Source organism: Coenobita brevimanus, chromosome 51, assembly GCF_032717465.1.
Source record: "Coenobita brevimanus isolate Jiangsu-jjx chromosome 51, ASM3271746v2, whole genome shotgun sequence".
Taxonomy (NCBI): Eukaryota; Metazoa; Arthropoda; class Malacostraca; order Decapoda; family Coenobitidae; genus Coenobita; species Coenobita brevimanus.
In genome coordinates this window covers 30201230-30220231 of record NC_137004.1, presented here as the reverse complement: position 1 = coordinate 30220231, position 19002 = coordinate 30201230, and the positions used below count along the sequence as shown (strand labels likewise).

Below are 19002 nucleotides of genomic sequence, written 5' to 3'. Positions count from 1 at the left end.
TTTACTGTTTTTCGTCTCTTGTTATGATATACCGATACCGTACATGAAAAATACATACAAACATACATACATACGTTCGCACTTACATACATATATACATACTTTGATAATGTTCACTGATTATGATGTGTTACCAATCATATACAGTTCAAGCAACCAATACCATCTTTTCTTCTTTTGCAGTGATGGCAGGAGGGTAGACGTGAGCACAGTACCCTCACCCCCACCCTGACACCCTACCACCACCACCCCACCCTCTCACCCCACCCCCCACCCCCCACCCTCTACCTCACCCTCACCGCCCGCCCACACCGATCACCATGGCAGCTAATTGGACCTCAGGCTCGGTAAGTTGTGCTCACACCTGTCTTGTTCACCTGTTACGTCACCTCTCACATTATCACCTGCCATTGTCACACCATCATCTGTGATATCGCCTTAACATTCGGAGATATAAGATTTTTTTGTGACTAAAGTGTTATTTGATAATAGTTCGTAATGATTTGCTTTGTCTCATTTCAGTTACAAGCTCGAACAAATCATTCAGATAAACATATTAAATTTGGTTATGATAGTACACACTGATAATAGTGGGACATTGATTAACAGCTTCCCAAAGATTGCAGTATAATTTTTGATGACACAGTCTACCCAGAATAAGTTCCATCCTGAAGAGCTAAGTATTGTATCAGGTAATTAACCTAATTTGAAGAAATCCAAACTGCGATCGGCCAGTCAGTTGCCAGACTACAGTAAGACTATTATAACAGCAACTCCTTTGCAGTGACTCATCCTGCAGCCCCTTAAGATTCATTATTTTCATCCCAAATTTTATTATTATTTTTTTTGTATTAAAGGGCCAACTTTTTTCAAGTATTGCTGTAGTGGCATAATTTTGTCTGAAACAGACTGCACTAGAGGTAGGGAAATACCAGGTAAATACACTTTCCATCTTTTCTGGAAATTTACTTGATTTTAGTATTATGTCACCTTAACCCAGTGGCTGCGGTGAGTTCATAACGAATGAGATGAGTAAAGGTCGCTATAAGCTGGAATGTAATATGAAGGTCTTGATTCTTGGTCAACACATGTGTTAACTCTTGATACCTTTTACAGTTTTGGAATAAAATGTAAAGTAGTTAATTAGCAACAGAAGGGTTATCATCACTTACAGTCATTTTCACCTGATCATCATCTCTCATATTCTCCCCATCAACCACATTATCGCCTCATTACCATCTCTCACTTCATTTGATTATGGCATGTCACATTCGCGTTATCGTCAGAAATTCACCTTATCATCTCACATGATCATCACATGTCCTGTTTACCTCATAATCAGTAATAATAACTTTGTATCACCTTCTAACATTGTTATTAATACTTGTTTTTTCAGTTGTCCCCTTCATCTCGCATACTTACACTTAATTTTAAAATTCATTCGACACAAGACATATACATGACGCCCCTTCCCAAGATAGAGTCGCCCATTTACCTCACACTAAGAGGACCTGGAGGCGGAGTACTTTGTTGCAGAGAAAAGTGTGTGGTTTTGAATTAAACCACGTTCGTTGCTCTTCCATATGGCTGCACCATTACGTCATCAGAATACCCCCACCAACATAACATCAAATCTGAATGTGATACATCAGATCTGAATGTGATACATCTGAAATGAAAGTGTACATCAGATCTGAATGTGTTCCATCCATGTGGTACCCTGATGTATCACAACAGACATGGTCGGTAGTATACGGCTTAAGTGCCAGAGTGACGTATGAAGGCTTACGGAATCACCTCTTGCTTGTTATGTTATAGATGGACTTCTTGGCCAAGATTCCAGTCCTAGAATGTGGTAAGTAAAAAAGACAACAACAATAATAATAATAATAATAATAATAATAATAGAACATTAATGATCACCATCCTTGTTGTGATATAGGGATACCATGTTTAGAACTGGTGTAATGGTATAACTGGTATATACTCTATGTCAAGAGTCACAGAAGTGCAGTGAGAGTCGTACTAAAGATATTCAGTCCCTCAGACGGTTCTCTGCAACAGTTTGATTCGATCCCACGACCTCGAAGTCTCCAGCCCATTCTGCTATCTACATGACCACCAACTCTCCCAAATAACCCCCTGGTACTCCATATTCAGTTCATTTTCATTTGAACACCTCATTGTCACTTTTTTTTTTTTTTGCCAGTGTTACAGTGTATATTATGTATATTAATGTGTGTGAGACCTATGTAGGTACAGTATGTTGTCACCTAAACCAGATAACGGAACCCAATATGAACGTATCTAAGCTGACCTAAAACATCACTCGGCCTGCCCTAACGTATCCTCATTACTCATAACCTGACTCAGTACAGCCAGATCACTCAAAACTAACCTGACCTTAATTCTGACCACACCACTGTGAAGTTAACCAAACACACGCCATGCACTCTAATCCAACCTTACCATACCGCCCCACTCAGGCTAACCTAACCTGGTTATACCTTTGTGAACTTAACCTAACAGACGCCGTTCCTTACCTAATACAGCCTTACCAAACCACAACAGTCTTCATCCAACATTGCTTACCCTAACGTGACGTAGCCTTCACGTCATTTTAATGGATTTATTCCTTAGTATGCTGAATGATGATTTGGTATATTGTTGAACCTGTACCTGAAACTAACCTAACCAGGCTATAAACCAAACTAAACCAGACGTAACCACACATGACATACCCAAAGTAAGCCGAACCTAATGTAACCAAACCTGATCTTGCTTTTCCTACCTGACCTGCTGTAATCACCCAGCCTAACCTAATGTAACCCGTCCGAACTTAACCCAACCTAACGTACCCTGACTCAACCTAACCCAACCTAACATAACCTAACCTTAACACACCAAACCAAACAAAAAAATTAACTAACCAAACCAAACAAAGCATATATATAAAAAAAAAAGAAAGCCTACCCTAGCCTAACCCGACCACTCAACGAAACATAGCGTTACCTAAGCTCGCCTGGCCTAACCCACAGGACACGGGTGACGCTTATCACCGTTCCGGCCTGTACAGTCACCAGCCACACCAACAGCAACAGCAGTCAGCAGGAGGAGGTGTGCGTGTAGGGCGGAACAACAGCACATGCAGCACTGGTAAAGCCAAGCACGTGACCCGCAACAACAGCACCGCATCCAGTAGCAGCAACCATAGCCTAAGCGGGGTGGGGAGGGGCGGCGGCGGCGTGGGGGGGCGCGGCTTGGAGGAGGAGGCGGGACTCGGCGGGGATCTTTCTCTTATGGATGCCTCCACAGCCACCACCTCCACTGTTGATTCCACGGCTGAGCTGGTGCATGGGTGAGTACAAATGAGAAAAAACTGGTAAATTAGAGCACCAACATATGCCATATTAAGATGCATGAAATGTGCCAAAATTTGCCTGGTTGCCTAAATTCAAGATAAGTTTTCTTTTTCTTTCATACCAGTGCTTTTGTAACAGGTTAGAGGGTCCCTTGCTGAAACGGCACTCAAAACAGTCGAAGATTTGCCTTTACTGGGATGGTTGTTTTGGTGCATAGAATTTCCTAGCCCATCATGTTGTGGTTCCTTGCCCGTCTTGATGCACTTTGGGGGTATAAAATAATTCTAAATGCCCTAATATAAAATCAGAAAAAGTTGTCTTTCTAGTTGCCAGGACCAGGTACAGTTAGATACATGATTAATAAGTTCTGAGGCCAGTTGGCATGACCTTGAGTGTTGGTAAGAGAACGAAAACACCAACATCAAGAGGAAACCAACTATTCAAACATTTCATCCGGCATATATAACAAATATAATCCCTTGTTACATGTCAGGGATGTGTCCCAAAATATCACAGCCACCACTTTTGCTGTTGATTCCACGGCTGAGCTGGTGCATGGCTCAGTACAGATTTGAAAATACTAACTGTATAATAAGTCATCGTTATCAGTAGGGATTTGTTCCAAAGGGTTACACCTTTTTTCAACCACCACTGTAAAATGGGGACATTGGTAAATCAGCTTTGTAGGTGATTTAGGAACAATAACAGGATGCAGTGTACAGAGATCACAAATCAAGATCATTTGCACCAAGAATAATAGAAATCCCAATCAAGGACCCCATGAACGTACAGAAATATACAGTTTATGACTTCAGCACAAAATCCACCGCACCCATGCAACTTTGCTGCACCACCCACCACCACAAAAGGAAAAATCTTTCCAACACTGCACAGAATACCTCAATAACATCCGCCCTTCTCCACCCAGCACTACATTTCACAAAAATATACAAAAACACACAACCATGACAACTCTCCAAAATTCACAGCCAGACACAATCATTCATGAACTCCCTCCAAATATTCATCTTATTGAAATTGCCCTTCCCATAGAGGCACGAATGCACTAAACCAGACTACATTGCGGCCAGCACCCTTCCCTGCTTCAGCACCAACATATAAGTCATACACTTCGTTTTCACAACATAGACAATCTTTGAATATAGCCCCAATAAAAGTTCTCTTAGACTGCCCGGCTGGCGTGACCAGTTACCTGCAGTTCACAGGAATCACATACAGATAAACGTGGGGTCATAACAACAACAGTGGTAACAGTGGAACTTTAACAGCAGTCCTCTTGCAGTTTATGGTGAGCGCAAAGCAGCGCAAAAAAAAAAGCAACATTGAATAGAAACTTACTGTATACCATATATATATATAATGTGTTTTTTTAATTATTTATTATTTTTTATTTATGTATTTTATGGATATTGTATATATAGATCAGTCCATGATGAATTTTGATATTTTCTACCTAGCATGACCTCTGTGATTATTTTTATTAGGGTACAACCTCCACTACGTAATTAACCTTATCATGACCTCTCGACAAACCCTCATCGGATATATATATATATATATATATATTATATATATATATATATATATATATATATATATATATATATATATATATATATATATATATATATATATTAGGTCAGTAACGTCTTTTTCCCCTTTGGGGATCCGAACTAATGAAGAGAATGGAACCTTTGTAACACAGGTTGTTAAGTTGAATAAGTTATTAAGTGTTGACACTGTTCTGAGTTAATAAAAGCGAACTTTTGACATATGCTACATAGTCCGAAACAGGTATAAGTCTTCCCAGCCCCGGTATAAAGCGGGAATCCAGTCCATTTGATTATCGATCTGTCAGATACGATTTGCAAGCTTTGTAAAGCTACCGTTGACCGGAACTGTGCGAGAATTTTAGTACCGCCTGTCGCTTGTGTTAAAAATATGACTTGGCCTGGCCTCTCCCTTATTGTTTACACCCGCTCTTGGCCTTTTCACCTGACCTACTGACCTACAAAGTCTCTCTCTCTCTCTCTCTCTCTCTCTCTCTCTTTCTCTTACACACACACACACACACACACACACACACACACACACACACACACACACACACACACACACACACACACCTGTCCAAACATACACCTTTGAGTTTACCTTTCCTTGTACCTTGCTTATACACATACTGACAGACTGACAAGTAAAAAGGAATAGATAGCGGGGCGACATGGAAGGAAAAGAGGTGATATACGGGTGACCTAATGTTCCTTCTCACTTGTTCTTGCCATACTATGCGTGGATGAGAGAGAGAGAGAGAGAGAGAAAACTTTCTTTGTTATCCTTGTCTTATTCTGGATTTGAGCTGTGAAGGTCTGGTGGTTTTCGACAGTTATCTTCTCTTCATATATTCTTACGTTCTTATGGGGTAGAAAAATTATGTACGTGTAACTACACTCATGCACAAAACAGATAAACTAGAATAAATGCGTAAATATTATACTGTAGGTACATTTATAGTGTAACTGAATAGCGTTACTGTTAATTACAAAGACATAAAAATACATGAATGTCTAGAGAGTTCGGAGATTTTTAAAGGAGATAGAATGACATGCAAGACAAAGGTAAGCACTGAAGTAAAGAAATAAATAGGATAGGTAGGTGGGCGCGGAAATAGATATGTAGAAGTATGCAAGCATAAACAGATGAAGGTAGATACAGGAAGTAGATAGGTAGATATATAGACAGACAGATAGCTAGATAGATAGGAAGACAGCCTATATAAGAAGACATTGATGCAAAATAGCTGCTTTTATAGATCTGATGAGCCAAATGCAGGGAGACGCAGAAAAACGTAATAGATAAATAAAACAGACAGATGGTAGATGGATATGAAATAGGTACTCGTGGATAACAGATTTCAAGGAGAGACAGATATACGTGAAGGAGGTAGATTGGAAACAAAAATGCATAGATATACTGCAGAGAGATAAATATATAAAACATACAAAGACATATATAAGCATGTTGAAAGATAACTATGAACAAGGTAGATGCATAGATAGATATAAAGTACATAAATAAAAAGATGGGTATGAAGTAGATAGATACAAAGATATACCATGCATAAAATAGGTAGATTAAATGGGCGTGAGATAGGTAAATAAAGATTAAAAAAATACATTAGATAAAATACAGATAAAAAGATAAGAAGCAGACAGATTAAAACGGCAGATATGAAGTTGATATAAAACAGATGGGATGGAGATAGATAGAAAGACATAAGGTACAGATAGATAAAGTAGAGATATGGAACAGGAATACAATGAGATAGATAGAGAATGAATATAAAACATGCATAAACAACTTGATTAAGAAAGGATATACAGACATACTTAAATGGTAGATATGACACACAGTTAAGAAAATAAATATAAACAAGACAGTAAGGTCGTCTTTCGCATTGACAGAAGGTTGAAAATAGCGTCATCGATTGCGCAACCCGTACCTAACCCGAGAGATCGCGCTATAAATCCGGCTCGCGTAGTGGCTGACAGTATATCAGGCAGTGTGGAGGGGGGGAGGTAGTGGGGTCTTGTTAGTCCGAGAAGATGGATGAGGAGGAGAAAGGTGTGTGGGGGTAAGAGCTGAAGGGATTGGTGGAGAGAGAGAGAGAGAGAGAGAGAGAGAGAGTTGAGGGAGAAGAGAGAGGAGTGAACGTAAGGGATGGAGAGAGAGAGAGAGAGAATGAGGGAGATAGAGTGAGGGGAGACAGAGAAAGAATAAGGTTAGAAAGAAAGAAATTATGGTGAGGGGAAGGGAAGAGAAAGATTTATGGGGTTATGATTTAAAGAGGATGAGGTTGAAAGTTGGGCCGTGAAAGATGGAGGAGGGAGGAGGGGGGGGGAACACAGGGGAGGAAAGGGAGTGGTGGTGGGATGAGAGGGAAAATACGAAGAAAGGGATAAGACAGAAAGGAATGATATAAGATGAGGAATGGGAGAGAAGTGTAAATGAATCTGTGTGTGTGTGTGTGTGTGTGTGTGTGTGTGTGTGTGTGTGTGTGTGTGTGTGTGTGTGTGTGTGTGTGTGTGTGTTTCCTTTTTTTTCTTTACCACCAGTTTCCATTATTAAGCTTAAATGAAACTAGCCATCGTGGAGGGAGTAAAGAAAAAACAGAACACAGTATATTAAAGCCTCTGCACTAAATAAAATTATAAATAACCCTAAATTTGGAGATAGGAAAAACTGTTATGAGGTGGCGGGGAGAGTGTCGTCATAATGGAAGCAAAGTTGTTATTTATGGCGTCATTGGTGCCCTCCAGTGCTGTATGGTGTAAGCAGTGCTGGTGTGGTGTGGTTTGTGGTGCTGGTGTTTGGTGTGGTGGAATGGTGGTGGTGTGGTGTGGTGGTATGTGGTATGGTGTGTAAGGGGTAGGCGAGTGTGGTAGTGTGAAGGTAACAGTATGACAGTGATATGTGGTGGTAGTGTGATGGTAGGTTAGAGTGAGGGTGGTAGTTTGGTAGTGGTGCGAGGATTTGTTGGTTTAGTAATAATAGTAAAAAGTAGTAGTAGTATTGTGGTAGTAGTATTGATGGAGTGAGGCTAGACTAGGAAGAAGTGTGGTGATAAGAGGTGTGATGGTGTGAGGTGGTGTTGTAGCGGTAATGGTGTGGTTGCTTATGAAGGCGATGGTGTGGTATAGATGTGCCTGATGGTGTAAATGAGTCAGAGTGGTGTGGTAGATGTAATACGATGGTGGTGGTGGTAGTGTAATAGATGGTGGTGTAGTGGTGATATCAAGAAATGGGTGTATTAACAATGGGGTATGAAGATAGTGGTATATTAGTGATGGTGGTGTGATCCTAGTGGTATTTTATTGGTGGTTTTATTGGTGGTGTGATTATGTACATCAGTGGGAGTGGTAATGGTGTGAATATATTGGTGTATTGTTGGTGGTGGTGTGATGATAGTGGCATATCGGTAGTGGTGGTGTGAAGATAATGGTATGTTAGTGGTAGTAATGTGAGGAGAGTGGTATATTAGTGGTGGTGTGAGGGTAGTGTAGTGAAGATAATGGTATATCAGTGGTGATGTAAGGGTAGTGTAGTGAAGATAGTGGTATATCAGTGGTGGTGTGAGTGAGGGTGGTGTGTGTGGTATATTAGTATGCGGCACAGACCGCAGGAAGAATAAGGCTGGCACAACATGCTACTGAGGACTTGTTTAAGATGTGTAGCCCATCTCTCTCTCTCTCTCTCTCTCTCCTCTTCTCATTTCCTTCTACCTCTTTCATTCTTCTGTTTTTCTTTTTCATCCGTTTCTCTATTTTTCCTCTACTTCTTCTTCCTTTCATCGTCCTCCTCCATTCCCTTCCCCTTACATCGTTCTTCCGCCTTCCCATTCCTCCCTTTCTTCCCTTCTGCTTTTGCTCACTTCTTCCCTTCGCCTTCTTTCCTGTCAGTGGCCCTCTGTTCATCCCCTCCTCTTCCCTTCCCATTTTCCTCTCATTCTTCCCTGTCATCCCTCTCCCTGTTCCTCCCTCTTATTGTCCCATTCTCTCCCGCTCCACCCTTCCCCTCCTTCCTCCCTCCCCCACCATCCTTCATCTTTCCCTCCTCACCCCGTCTTCTTTCGCTTCATCCATCCTTTAATTCTTCTTCCTATCTCCGTACTTCTCTTCTCCCCCTCCCCATATTCCCCTTCATCATCATTTTTAATCCATGTCCTCCAGTGTAGTAAACTGTGATGCAGTACTAAGTTTTTAAAATCGCATGGATAAGTATCTGTCTTCTAACCCCCAGCTAAGTATGTTCACTCCAGAATAATGCACTTCAGTAGTGTATATAACTTTTTTTTTATTTTTTCGAAGTCTGGATCATACAACCTGCGGAACAACATTGATAAATGTTGACTTAATGTTACTTTCCTTTTGAGGTGGATAATGTAGAATAAATGTTACTTTCCTTTCCAGGTAGATATTGTAGAATTAGATTTCCCTACCATCTTCCCAAAGAAATTTCCGTGGCAGCTTTTCTATGCTGCATGGTGGTCCTTCTCACTATTTCCTGCCGACTTCGGCTGGAGGGTTTGGTGGGGGGGGGGAGACATCTTGCTCTGTTATCCTTGTCTTTAACTGATAGAATAGTTTTGTTCCTTATAACCTTTCCTATACCAAACAGCTGCAAAAGGACCAACAGGTCTGTTGATGTTTGCTCTCCTTTGTAGCTTGCACTCCTTTGGACCTTCCTTCTCCAGTCCCTCTCTCCATTCCTTTTCTTCCCCATCCCTCCTTACCTCACTGCCCTCCCCTCTCCCCTTCCCCATCCTTCACTTTGTCTCTTTGTCTCTCTTCCCCTTTCCTCCCTCTCCCTGTCTCGTTATCCATCTTTCCCACTCTTCCCTTTCCCTGTCTCCCTATTCATCTTTCCCCTCTTATCCTTCCCCCTCTCCTTTCCCATGTAACTGCTACTCTTTCTCCCTCCCCTCCACTCCCCTCGCCTCCCCTCTTTTTAGCATTCTTCTGGAACTTCAAGGTGATATCCCCCCCCCTCTCTCTCTCTCTCTCTCCGTTCTTTGTGTACCTTTGTACCTTTGTATACTCCCGGTTTGTGTGTGTGTGTGTGTGTGTGTGTGTGTGTGTTCCAGTTTATAGATTATCATCATCACCACCACCACCACCACCACCACCACCACCACCACCACCACCACAAAGGGCCATAATTTCATGTGCTTATGAAGGAGAGGTAGGTAGACGCAAGTTTTGTGGGAAGGACAAAAACCTAATGGCCAGTGCACCTCCAACACTTAACCTTGAATCGTATCTGGCCCACACCTGTGCACCTGTAATGTAGTGGTGGTTAGTGGAGGAGGCAGGTGTGGTGATTTGGCAGGTGGCTGGCGAGGAATAACTTGGCGATAATTGCATATTCATGAACGAAATTTGCCTGTTTAGTGAAATCGCCTATGAATTTGCCAGCTGTGTGGGTTAAGCGAAGGTTATGAATATGTCATGAAATACAGTTTCTGTTTGAGTGTTTTATGAAATCCATAGAAAGGTATTTGAGAGTTCTTACCTCATCAGACCGATGAAGATGACATGTAAAGATGTTCAGCACTAGGGAGGACTGCTCAACTGAGAGAACAGACTCTCATGTCTAAGCTTACAGTCGATTACGTAAAAGAGAGAGAGACAGAGAGAGAGAGAGAGAGGGGGGGGGGGCAGATCATTCTATTTCCATTTTCTTTTATCATTTGCATCTGTGTATTTCAGGAACATGCCTCACAGTAAAATCGTATTCAGCCTTTCATCCTAACATTCATATTCTTTGAGAGGAGTGTGTGTGTGTGTGAGCGTAGTGTGGGCGTATGATGGTTATTAAAGTGTACAGTGTGTGTGTGTGTGTGTGTGTGTGTGTGTGTATGTGTGAGAGAGAGAGAGAGAGAGAGAGAGAGAGAGAGAGAGACAGACAGACAGACAGACAGAGACAGACAGACAGAGACAGATTTTATCAGGGAGTGTCTAGTCAGTTTCAGTGGACATGCTGTTGAAAATTCTCCCTCCTTCATGGATTCTCTTTACATCTTTCTGGATCCTTCCCCACCCCATCGTTAGGTAGGAAATAAAAAAGGCATGATGGTGATGGTGTTGGTGTTTATTATTATTATTATTATTATTATTATTATTATTATTATCCTCGTCATCATCATCATCATCATTAGTTTTATTATTTGCCTGTGTTACATACTGGATTTAATTACGTAGTCAGATTGTCAGATAAACACTATAGTTGCTGGGAAAGCCAAAAAGGAAAGATGATAGATTGTTGGAAAGGAAAAAATGGAAGATGAGAATTAAAAGGAAGGAAGGTTAAGCGTAGAAGCAGGGAGGTAGGGAAGATGAAAGATAGTAGTGGTGAGGAGGAGAGGGGAGGGAGAAGGTGGAAGATAAAAGTGAGGGAGAGGGAGATGGGGAGGTGGGGTGAGGGTAGGGATGAATACGAGTGGAGGAGGGAGGGAGGGAGGTGAAGGGGTAGGGATGGTGGAGGATAAAAGTGGAGGAAGGGGGATGGGTGTCCTGGCAAAATGAATAATGGAAGTAGAGGCTTGAAAGATGAGGGGAGGGACGGGGAAGGGGAAGGAGGATCAGGGAGGAGGAGGGAAGGAGAAGGATAAGGGAGAGGGAGCGAAGGAGAAGGATAAGAGGAGGAGGGAGGGAAGGAGAGTGAAGAGTGACTAGGGGAAGGAAAGAGGGAGATACGGAAGAATGATGAACCTGGAGGGAAAGGGTTTGACGGAGGAAGGAGGGGAGGAAGGAAGGAAGGGTTTTGAGGAAGTAAAGATTGCCAAAGTACGGAATAAGTAGTATTAGAAAGGAAGAAATAAAAAAAAAAATGAGGTAGGAGTGAAGGGGGCAACATACACGAGAGAGAGAGAGAGAGAGAGAGAGAGAGAGAGAGAGAGAGAGAGAGAGAGAGAGAGATGAATATGAAACGGCCAAGTCTCGCCGATTCCCGCCTAACTCCTTTACATACATATCGTACAGTAAAAGGACATAAAACCCTTGTGATGGGCACTCAGCTATCCTATACCCTACCCCGCTCTTCACTACCTCATATATCTGCTGACGTCCTTTTTACTTTGTTCTTGCAACTTTTAGATTATTATATTAGATTAGGAAAGGTCACTCGAGTGTTGAAGAAGTCACTGAAGGCTATCTTTAATATCCACAACTTAAAAGTCCTCGGCCGAATAAACTTGCTAGATGGTTGCAAGAATTAATTTCGTTCTAAAGAGGAGCTGTCTGTCTCCGAAGCTGAATAAAACTGTCCGACAGTAGAGTGTAATATAAAAGATGTCATTACGTTGTTAAGAAGGTTGTGCAGATTAGTTGTAACTCGTAACTCCTAACAATGAGAGGTCTCCCCGGTGTTGAATAAAATTGTCAGGTGGTGCCGTACCAAGCGCGCGCGCTCGCTCGCTCGCGCGCGCACGCACACACACACACACACACACACACACACACACACACACACACACACACACACACACACACACACACACACACACACACACACACAAAAGACATCATATTGTCGAAGGAATTAGAATAGATGGTTGACCAGGTCAAGCTGTAAGCGAGCCTCTAGTTTGTGACACACTTGTGAGAGCCATGATAAGAGTAAAGTGCTTTTGTCTTCTCTGCCTCGCTGCTGAAGGTGATCTGTAACATGTCCTGCAAGCTAACTGTATCTGATGCTCACAGCTGTTCTTTAACTGACCGTCAGAAGCTGGGACTTTTATTACACCTTTGCCCGGAATGTATAGCAATTACAGTCTGGTGACTTACCAGGATAGCAATTACAGTCTGGTGACTTACCTGATGACTTCATGCTGACACTAGACTATTTCATTCATTTAACCAGTGACACGTCGAACAGGGAGGGATAGATATAGCCTTGATCAACCCTTTTACTTTAAGAGATCTTCTGTAAGCGGAATAAAATCGTCTGAGTGTAGCAGAAAAAAGTAATACGTCATTGTAATAAAGGTGATGATAAACGATAATCATATCCGTAATATGCTGGGCTTATAAGTTCCCTGACACTTCTGCCTTACCATTGTATTTCATTATGTGGCGCGTTAATACATGGCTAGATAATTGTACATAGATGCAGTGATACAGAGGAAGAGATGTGGTTACCGGAGAAAATTTGTATACAGACCAACAGACAGACAGATGGATAAATAGATAGATGGAAGCTTGCTCACCTTGAGAAATTCGAAAAATGTTATCTTGTTCTTTTTTCGCCGTCAAAAATACAAACTCAGAATTGCGTATGAAAAATACAACCTCAAGCATCTTAGAGCACGCAGTATTTCCTAACGCGAATTTCCAAGGCTTGCATGAAAGTGAATGGAGGTTTAGTCTATTTTCGCTGGACATTTCAGTGATAACTCTTCCACTGTTGTGTTGAGTTTTATTTCTGTTTCTGAATCGTACCGCACATCATATTCCGTTTATAGCTGGAGAAAATGAGGTTACGACGACAACGAGGCCGACGAGGAGGCTAATGATTATGATTTGAAAATCCTTGTGATTTTGGCCCCTTTATCCCGAGCAGCCTTTCACTAGCTAAATGAAATCGTCACTCGTAATCCATAATAAGATTTTAAATGATGTCCGAGATTATAAAGGTTTTGGATAAAGCTTGCGTTAATTTTTGGGTTTCATTTCTTTTCGCACTCAGATATTTTACTCCAACTGATACCCAACTATTTTATTCAGCCGATGGAAAAAGTGTATTAAGCGGTGGGGGGGGGGAAGACCCCTTTTGCTGTTATGGACTGACAACAGACGATTTTATTAAACCTGTCAGGAGATATGTCAGCTGATCAGACGGTCAAACTGACACCAAATGTTTATTCAAGCTAACACCTGGCCATTTTATTTGATGTCTGATAGTGTGATGGAAGAACTCTCGAGTGGGAGATGACCATTGTTTCCGCGCCGTTATTCAAATCCTCGTGGCGGCTGGAGGTTCCACTATTAGATGTGTAAAACGCTCCTAGCCATAAATGGTCTAGACTACGATAGCCTAGCCTCTGGCCCCTACGTCCAGAAGGGCACAGTATAGGATCGGTTGTTTAACGCCAGACGATTTTATTTTGGCTAACATCAGGTGATTTGCATCAAGCTGACAGTGACGATTATCATCAGCTGGGGGAAGTGGTATAGATGAGGGATTACGGATTAGATCATCGCCTGTTTCATCCACATCTTCCTTATGTAGGTAGCCTGTGATAATGAGCTCAGTAAAATTATCACTCTTAGGGTCAAGAGGGAGGGGAGAGTGTGGGTAGTAGAGGGCTGTGTGGGTGGATAAGGTATGCGTAGAGGATGGTCTGGGTGAAGAGGGTGAAGGCAAAGGGTGTGGGTAGAGGGTGGTGCGAAAGGAGAGCAGTGTGGTTAGTGGCTGGTGTGAGTAGAGGAGGATGGTATGAGTAGTTGGAGGAGGGTAGTTGTGTGTGTGTGTGTGTGTGTGTGTGTGTGTGTGTGTGTATATATATATATATATATATATGTATATATATATATATATGTATATATATATATATATGTATGTATATATATATATATATATATATATATATATATATATATATATATATATATATATATATATGTGTGTGTGTGTGTGTGTGTGTGTGTGTGTGTGAGAGAGAGAGAGAGAGAGAGAGAGAGAGGTGTTGGTGTGGGTGAGAGGGTGTAAAGCGTTAGGGTTATGGATGTAAACCTGAGTGGATTAAGCTTACACTCCGAAATAAGCCCCTCCTGCACCCACGGTGCTCTCTCTCTCTCTCTCTCTAGATAGATAGATAGATAGATAGATAGATAGATAGATATCTTGTCAAGTTGCAGCTGTGGAGTTTGATAAGCGTCACATTTATAGGGTTTGTGTTGAGGATTGGTGGGTTTTGGTGGTGTGTCTGGTGTGTCATGTGTGTGTTTTGGGTGTGTGTGAGGAGCGTGGTATGCATGTGTGTGCCTGAGGGGTGTGTTCAAGGACAAAGGACACCTTTTAGAATGTGCTTGGGTGGTGGATAGGATTCGGTGATCGCAGCCGTGAAAAGTGTCTTTTTTCTTGTTTATGATCACCATCAAGCACAGTTTTACAAAGATGAGTTAAGTTGATCGAACACACACACACACACACACACACACACACACACACACACACACACACAGGTACGGAACATGTATACACTGCTTGCAAATATGAGAATAGCATTCACATACATAAATGAAGACATGCTAAGAAGGATAATAACAGCATTCATTAGACCAACCCTGGAATATGCATCAGTAGTCTGGAGTCCTCATCTCAAAAAGCATATAGACAAGATTGAAAAAGTTCAAAGGGCCGCTACAAGATGGATACCAAGCTTAAGAGACCTAAGCTACGAAGAAAGACTAAATAAACTGAATCTGCCAACACTACAGGAAAGAAGGAAAAGAGGTGACATGATAATGCTATATAAATGCATATCAGGAAAGGAGAAAATAGACATAAATGATTACTTAACATATGGAGAAGCATCAGCAAGAGGACACTGCAAAAAACTGCATAAGAAGAGAGGTGATAAAGACGTAAGGAAATTCAGTTTCCCAAACAGAGCAATTGATCAATGGAATTCACTACCGAATGAAATAGTGTGTGCCAAAACAATTCACAAATTTAACGATATGTACGATAATTATGGTTTAAGACACGGGACAGTACGAGCTTGACTCATTCCTGTAAAGATACAATTAGGTAAGAATTAGGTAAGAACACACACACACACATGTAGAAGTGTATGGAATGTAGGACTACTGGGCCTTGGGAGCACGCTGTGATGCCAATATCCAGAGTCGGACACACACACACACACACACACAAAATGTGAGTCTTTCTACCCCCTAAAGACTGTTTGTACTCCATTCATAGATCGCAGCTTTGCATAACTATCGTTCTGTTGTTCATGCCGTCACCTTACCCAACACTTCAGTTATCCGAGTGTTGTCTTTACGCAAAGCACTTGACTCACCGACTGCACTGTGCTGTCTGAAAGGTACCGCACTCTCTCCTTGTAATATCCTTGCACTACTTGAACACAGTACACATATTTTTTGTTTCCTGTCATTCTCCCCAAAATATTGCAGTCGGGCTCAGTATTAGTTTAATCTTTTCCAGTTGTGCTCATGAATACTGCCGTGTGTGTGTGTGTTTTTTTTTTTTTTTTTTTTTTTATGCCACTTCATATGCCGGTTGTCATGTCCTAAAGTTACCACACATTAGGTGCTTCAATCTGTGGACTTCATTTTACTTTTTTTTTATGACTAGACCTTATAATGTTAGTGCTGTTATCTTTATTATTATCATTATTATTATTATTATTATTTAATATTATTATTATTATTATTATTAGAGCCCCTATATAATATAGGTGTATTTAGTGAAGGGTATATCTAACCCCCTCTAGTTAATAAATCTGTTCTGAAGTGAAAAAAAGGTCCAGTGTATCATGAATGAAATTGAGAAAAAGTCATAGAATTAATGGGATTAAGCTAAACTCACCTCATCCAGTCCTACACCATTTCCTCCATCCACACCTCTACACTGACATCCATGCCTATAACCACACCTCCATCCTTCCTTCAATCTACCTACTGTACATCTCTGTCCATCCCTCCATACCTTCATTGATGTTTCTCTATCCTTCCACAATTCCATCCATCCATTTGTCTTCACCTCTGTTCACATCTCCATCTACTTGTGCAGTGTTAGGGCCATAGGGCCATGGGGGCAGTATGTCCACGGAGATTTTGTGTGAGTGGTGTGATTTCCTTCTACATGTATATCATCTGTTTGTATCAGCTTACAACTCATCCACACACAAATGAGTACACCCTCTGTAATATTCCTACACCCTCTTGTCCTTTCTTTCACTTATCTCTTACACCTTGATCTTAAATTTTTACTTGCTTCCATCCCACCTCATACTTTTCTGTTGTCCAGGTCTACCATCACCTTGTCCATGCTGTTATTTATCCCGTACTACTGCACTTACTTGTACCCTTTTTCTCACATCCTCTTATCTGCACATGGTGTTCACACCTCTATACAAACTCTCACCCTACACCAGCACCTTTCACACCTACTAACACAAACATATTTCATCCCATAATTGTACACCCACATTTACACTCATTATATTATCTTCACAGTTTTCACTCAGCCGTAGTGGCAGAGTGGTTAAAATTGCTAGGTACGAAGCTGCCAACCCGTCAGCCAAGGATAGTTAACTGTGGTAATGTGGATGATGCAGTGGCCTTGTATCTAAGGGTAGTGGATAAGTAACCCACCACAGACTGAAAGGTCTGAGTTACAGAAACGATTACCACAGGTCAAGTGCCTCATGGCGCCAGCCCCCACCTTTCCCGTATCTCACCATTCCCTCCATCCAAACTAATACCCTGGTATCTGCGTACATAGCATCCTTGGGGGCAGTAGAGATGTCCAGTTGAGCCATCATGAGATTTATGAGATATTCTCCTAAATCAGCCAACTTATCCACACCCATCTGATTGATACTTACACCCACACTCTACATATATACCAGCACCCATTCCATCCACAACTACATCCACACCCTACATATAAAGTATATACCTTTACCCACACTCACTGTAGATACCTACACCCATCCCTTCCACACCTACACCTGCACCCTACACGTATCCCATTTGCACCCAGTGTCCTCAATCAAGGACAGAACTGGGCATTTTCAAAATTTAATAAAGAAGGGAACCCCCAGGTAGGGACCCTTGAGCTTCATGACTACGAGCCAACAGGCGGAAGACGGCACGCCTAGCATCCTTCTGGCAAAATCCCTCGCACAGGACTTCCGGGACCCAGTGGGTTAAACACTGACAAATGTACAAGTTTCCTTAACTCATTTGCACCCAGTGTCCTCAGTATAGGACAGAACTGGGTATTTTCAAAATTTAATAAAGAAGGGAACCCCCGGGTAGGGACCTATGAGCTTTGCGACTATGAGCTGACAGGCGGAGGACGGTACGCCTAGCACCCTTCTGGCAAAACCCCTCGCACAGGACTTCTGGGACCCAGTGTGATTTATGCCTACACCCACACTTTACACATACAGTATATGTCTGCATCCAGACCCCACACATATATACCTCCACCCATCTAATCCACACTTACAGTACACCCACATCCTACATGTACACCTACACCGTCTCATCCACATGTGCCATACGCCTACATCCTTCTTGTACACCTACACCCATCTCATCCATACCTACTGTACACCCACACTATACATGTATACCTACACCCCTCTCATACATATCAACACCAACACTGGACACACATACCAACACCCATTTCATCCACACCTACACCCATCTCATTCACAGCTACACCAACACCCTACATATTTAATTACACCCATTTCATCCACACCTACACCCATCTCATTCACATCTACACCAACACCCTACATATTTAATTACACCTATATTTTTCACACCAGCACCTGCGTCATCCAGACCTACACTCACACCCAACATATTTACCTACAGCCAGTCCAATCACACCTATACCAATCCATTCACATTTTTACCCACACCTTACATAAATGTAATTGCACCCTTCTCATTCACACCAGCATTCATATAATTCACCCCCACACCCACACCCTAGATATTTACCAGCATTCACCTCATCCACACCTATATTCAAAGCCAGTATATTCTGTCCAAGCCAGTGTCCTCACATCCACACATTACATAATGTCAGAGGGTAAAAATACACAACCAGTCTCCTATTTGCCCCATCAAATGTAGGAGCTCCAGGCTAAGCTACCATAGTCCAGTACATTTAAGGGTCCACACATTACATAATGTCAGAGGGTAAAAATACACAACCAGTCTCCTATTTTCCCCATCAAATGTAGGAAGTCCAGGCTAAGCTACCATAGTCCAGTACATTGAAGGGTAAATCACCAGCATACTCCCATTTGCTGGCATTACATGACAGAAAAACCTTCACTTAC

At 41.8% G+C, this 19002-nt stretch overlaps 1 protein-coding gene across 1 annotated transcript in view; it reads left to right on the top strand.

Moving 5' to 3' along the window:
• The first annotated feature begins 320 nt into the window (after positions 1-320).
• The window catches only part of Oatp30B (Organic anion transporting polypeptide 30B), a 158854-nt gene continuing 140172 nt past the window's right edge, over positions 321-19002 (top strand). The window contains exons 1-2 of the mRNA XM_080272710.1: positions 321-347; positions 3039-3358. Coding sequence (XP_080128836.1) covers positions 321-347; positions 3039-3358 — 347 coding nt within the window. The remainder of the gene's footprint in view (positions 348-3038; positions 3359-19002) is intronic.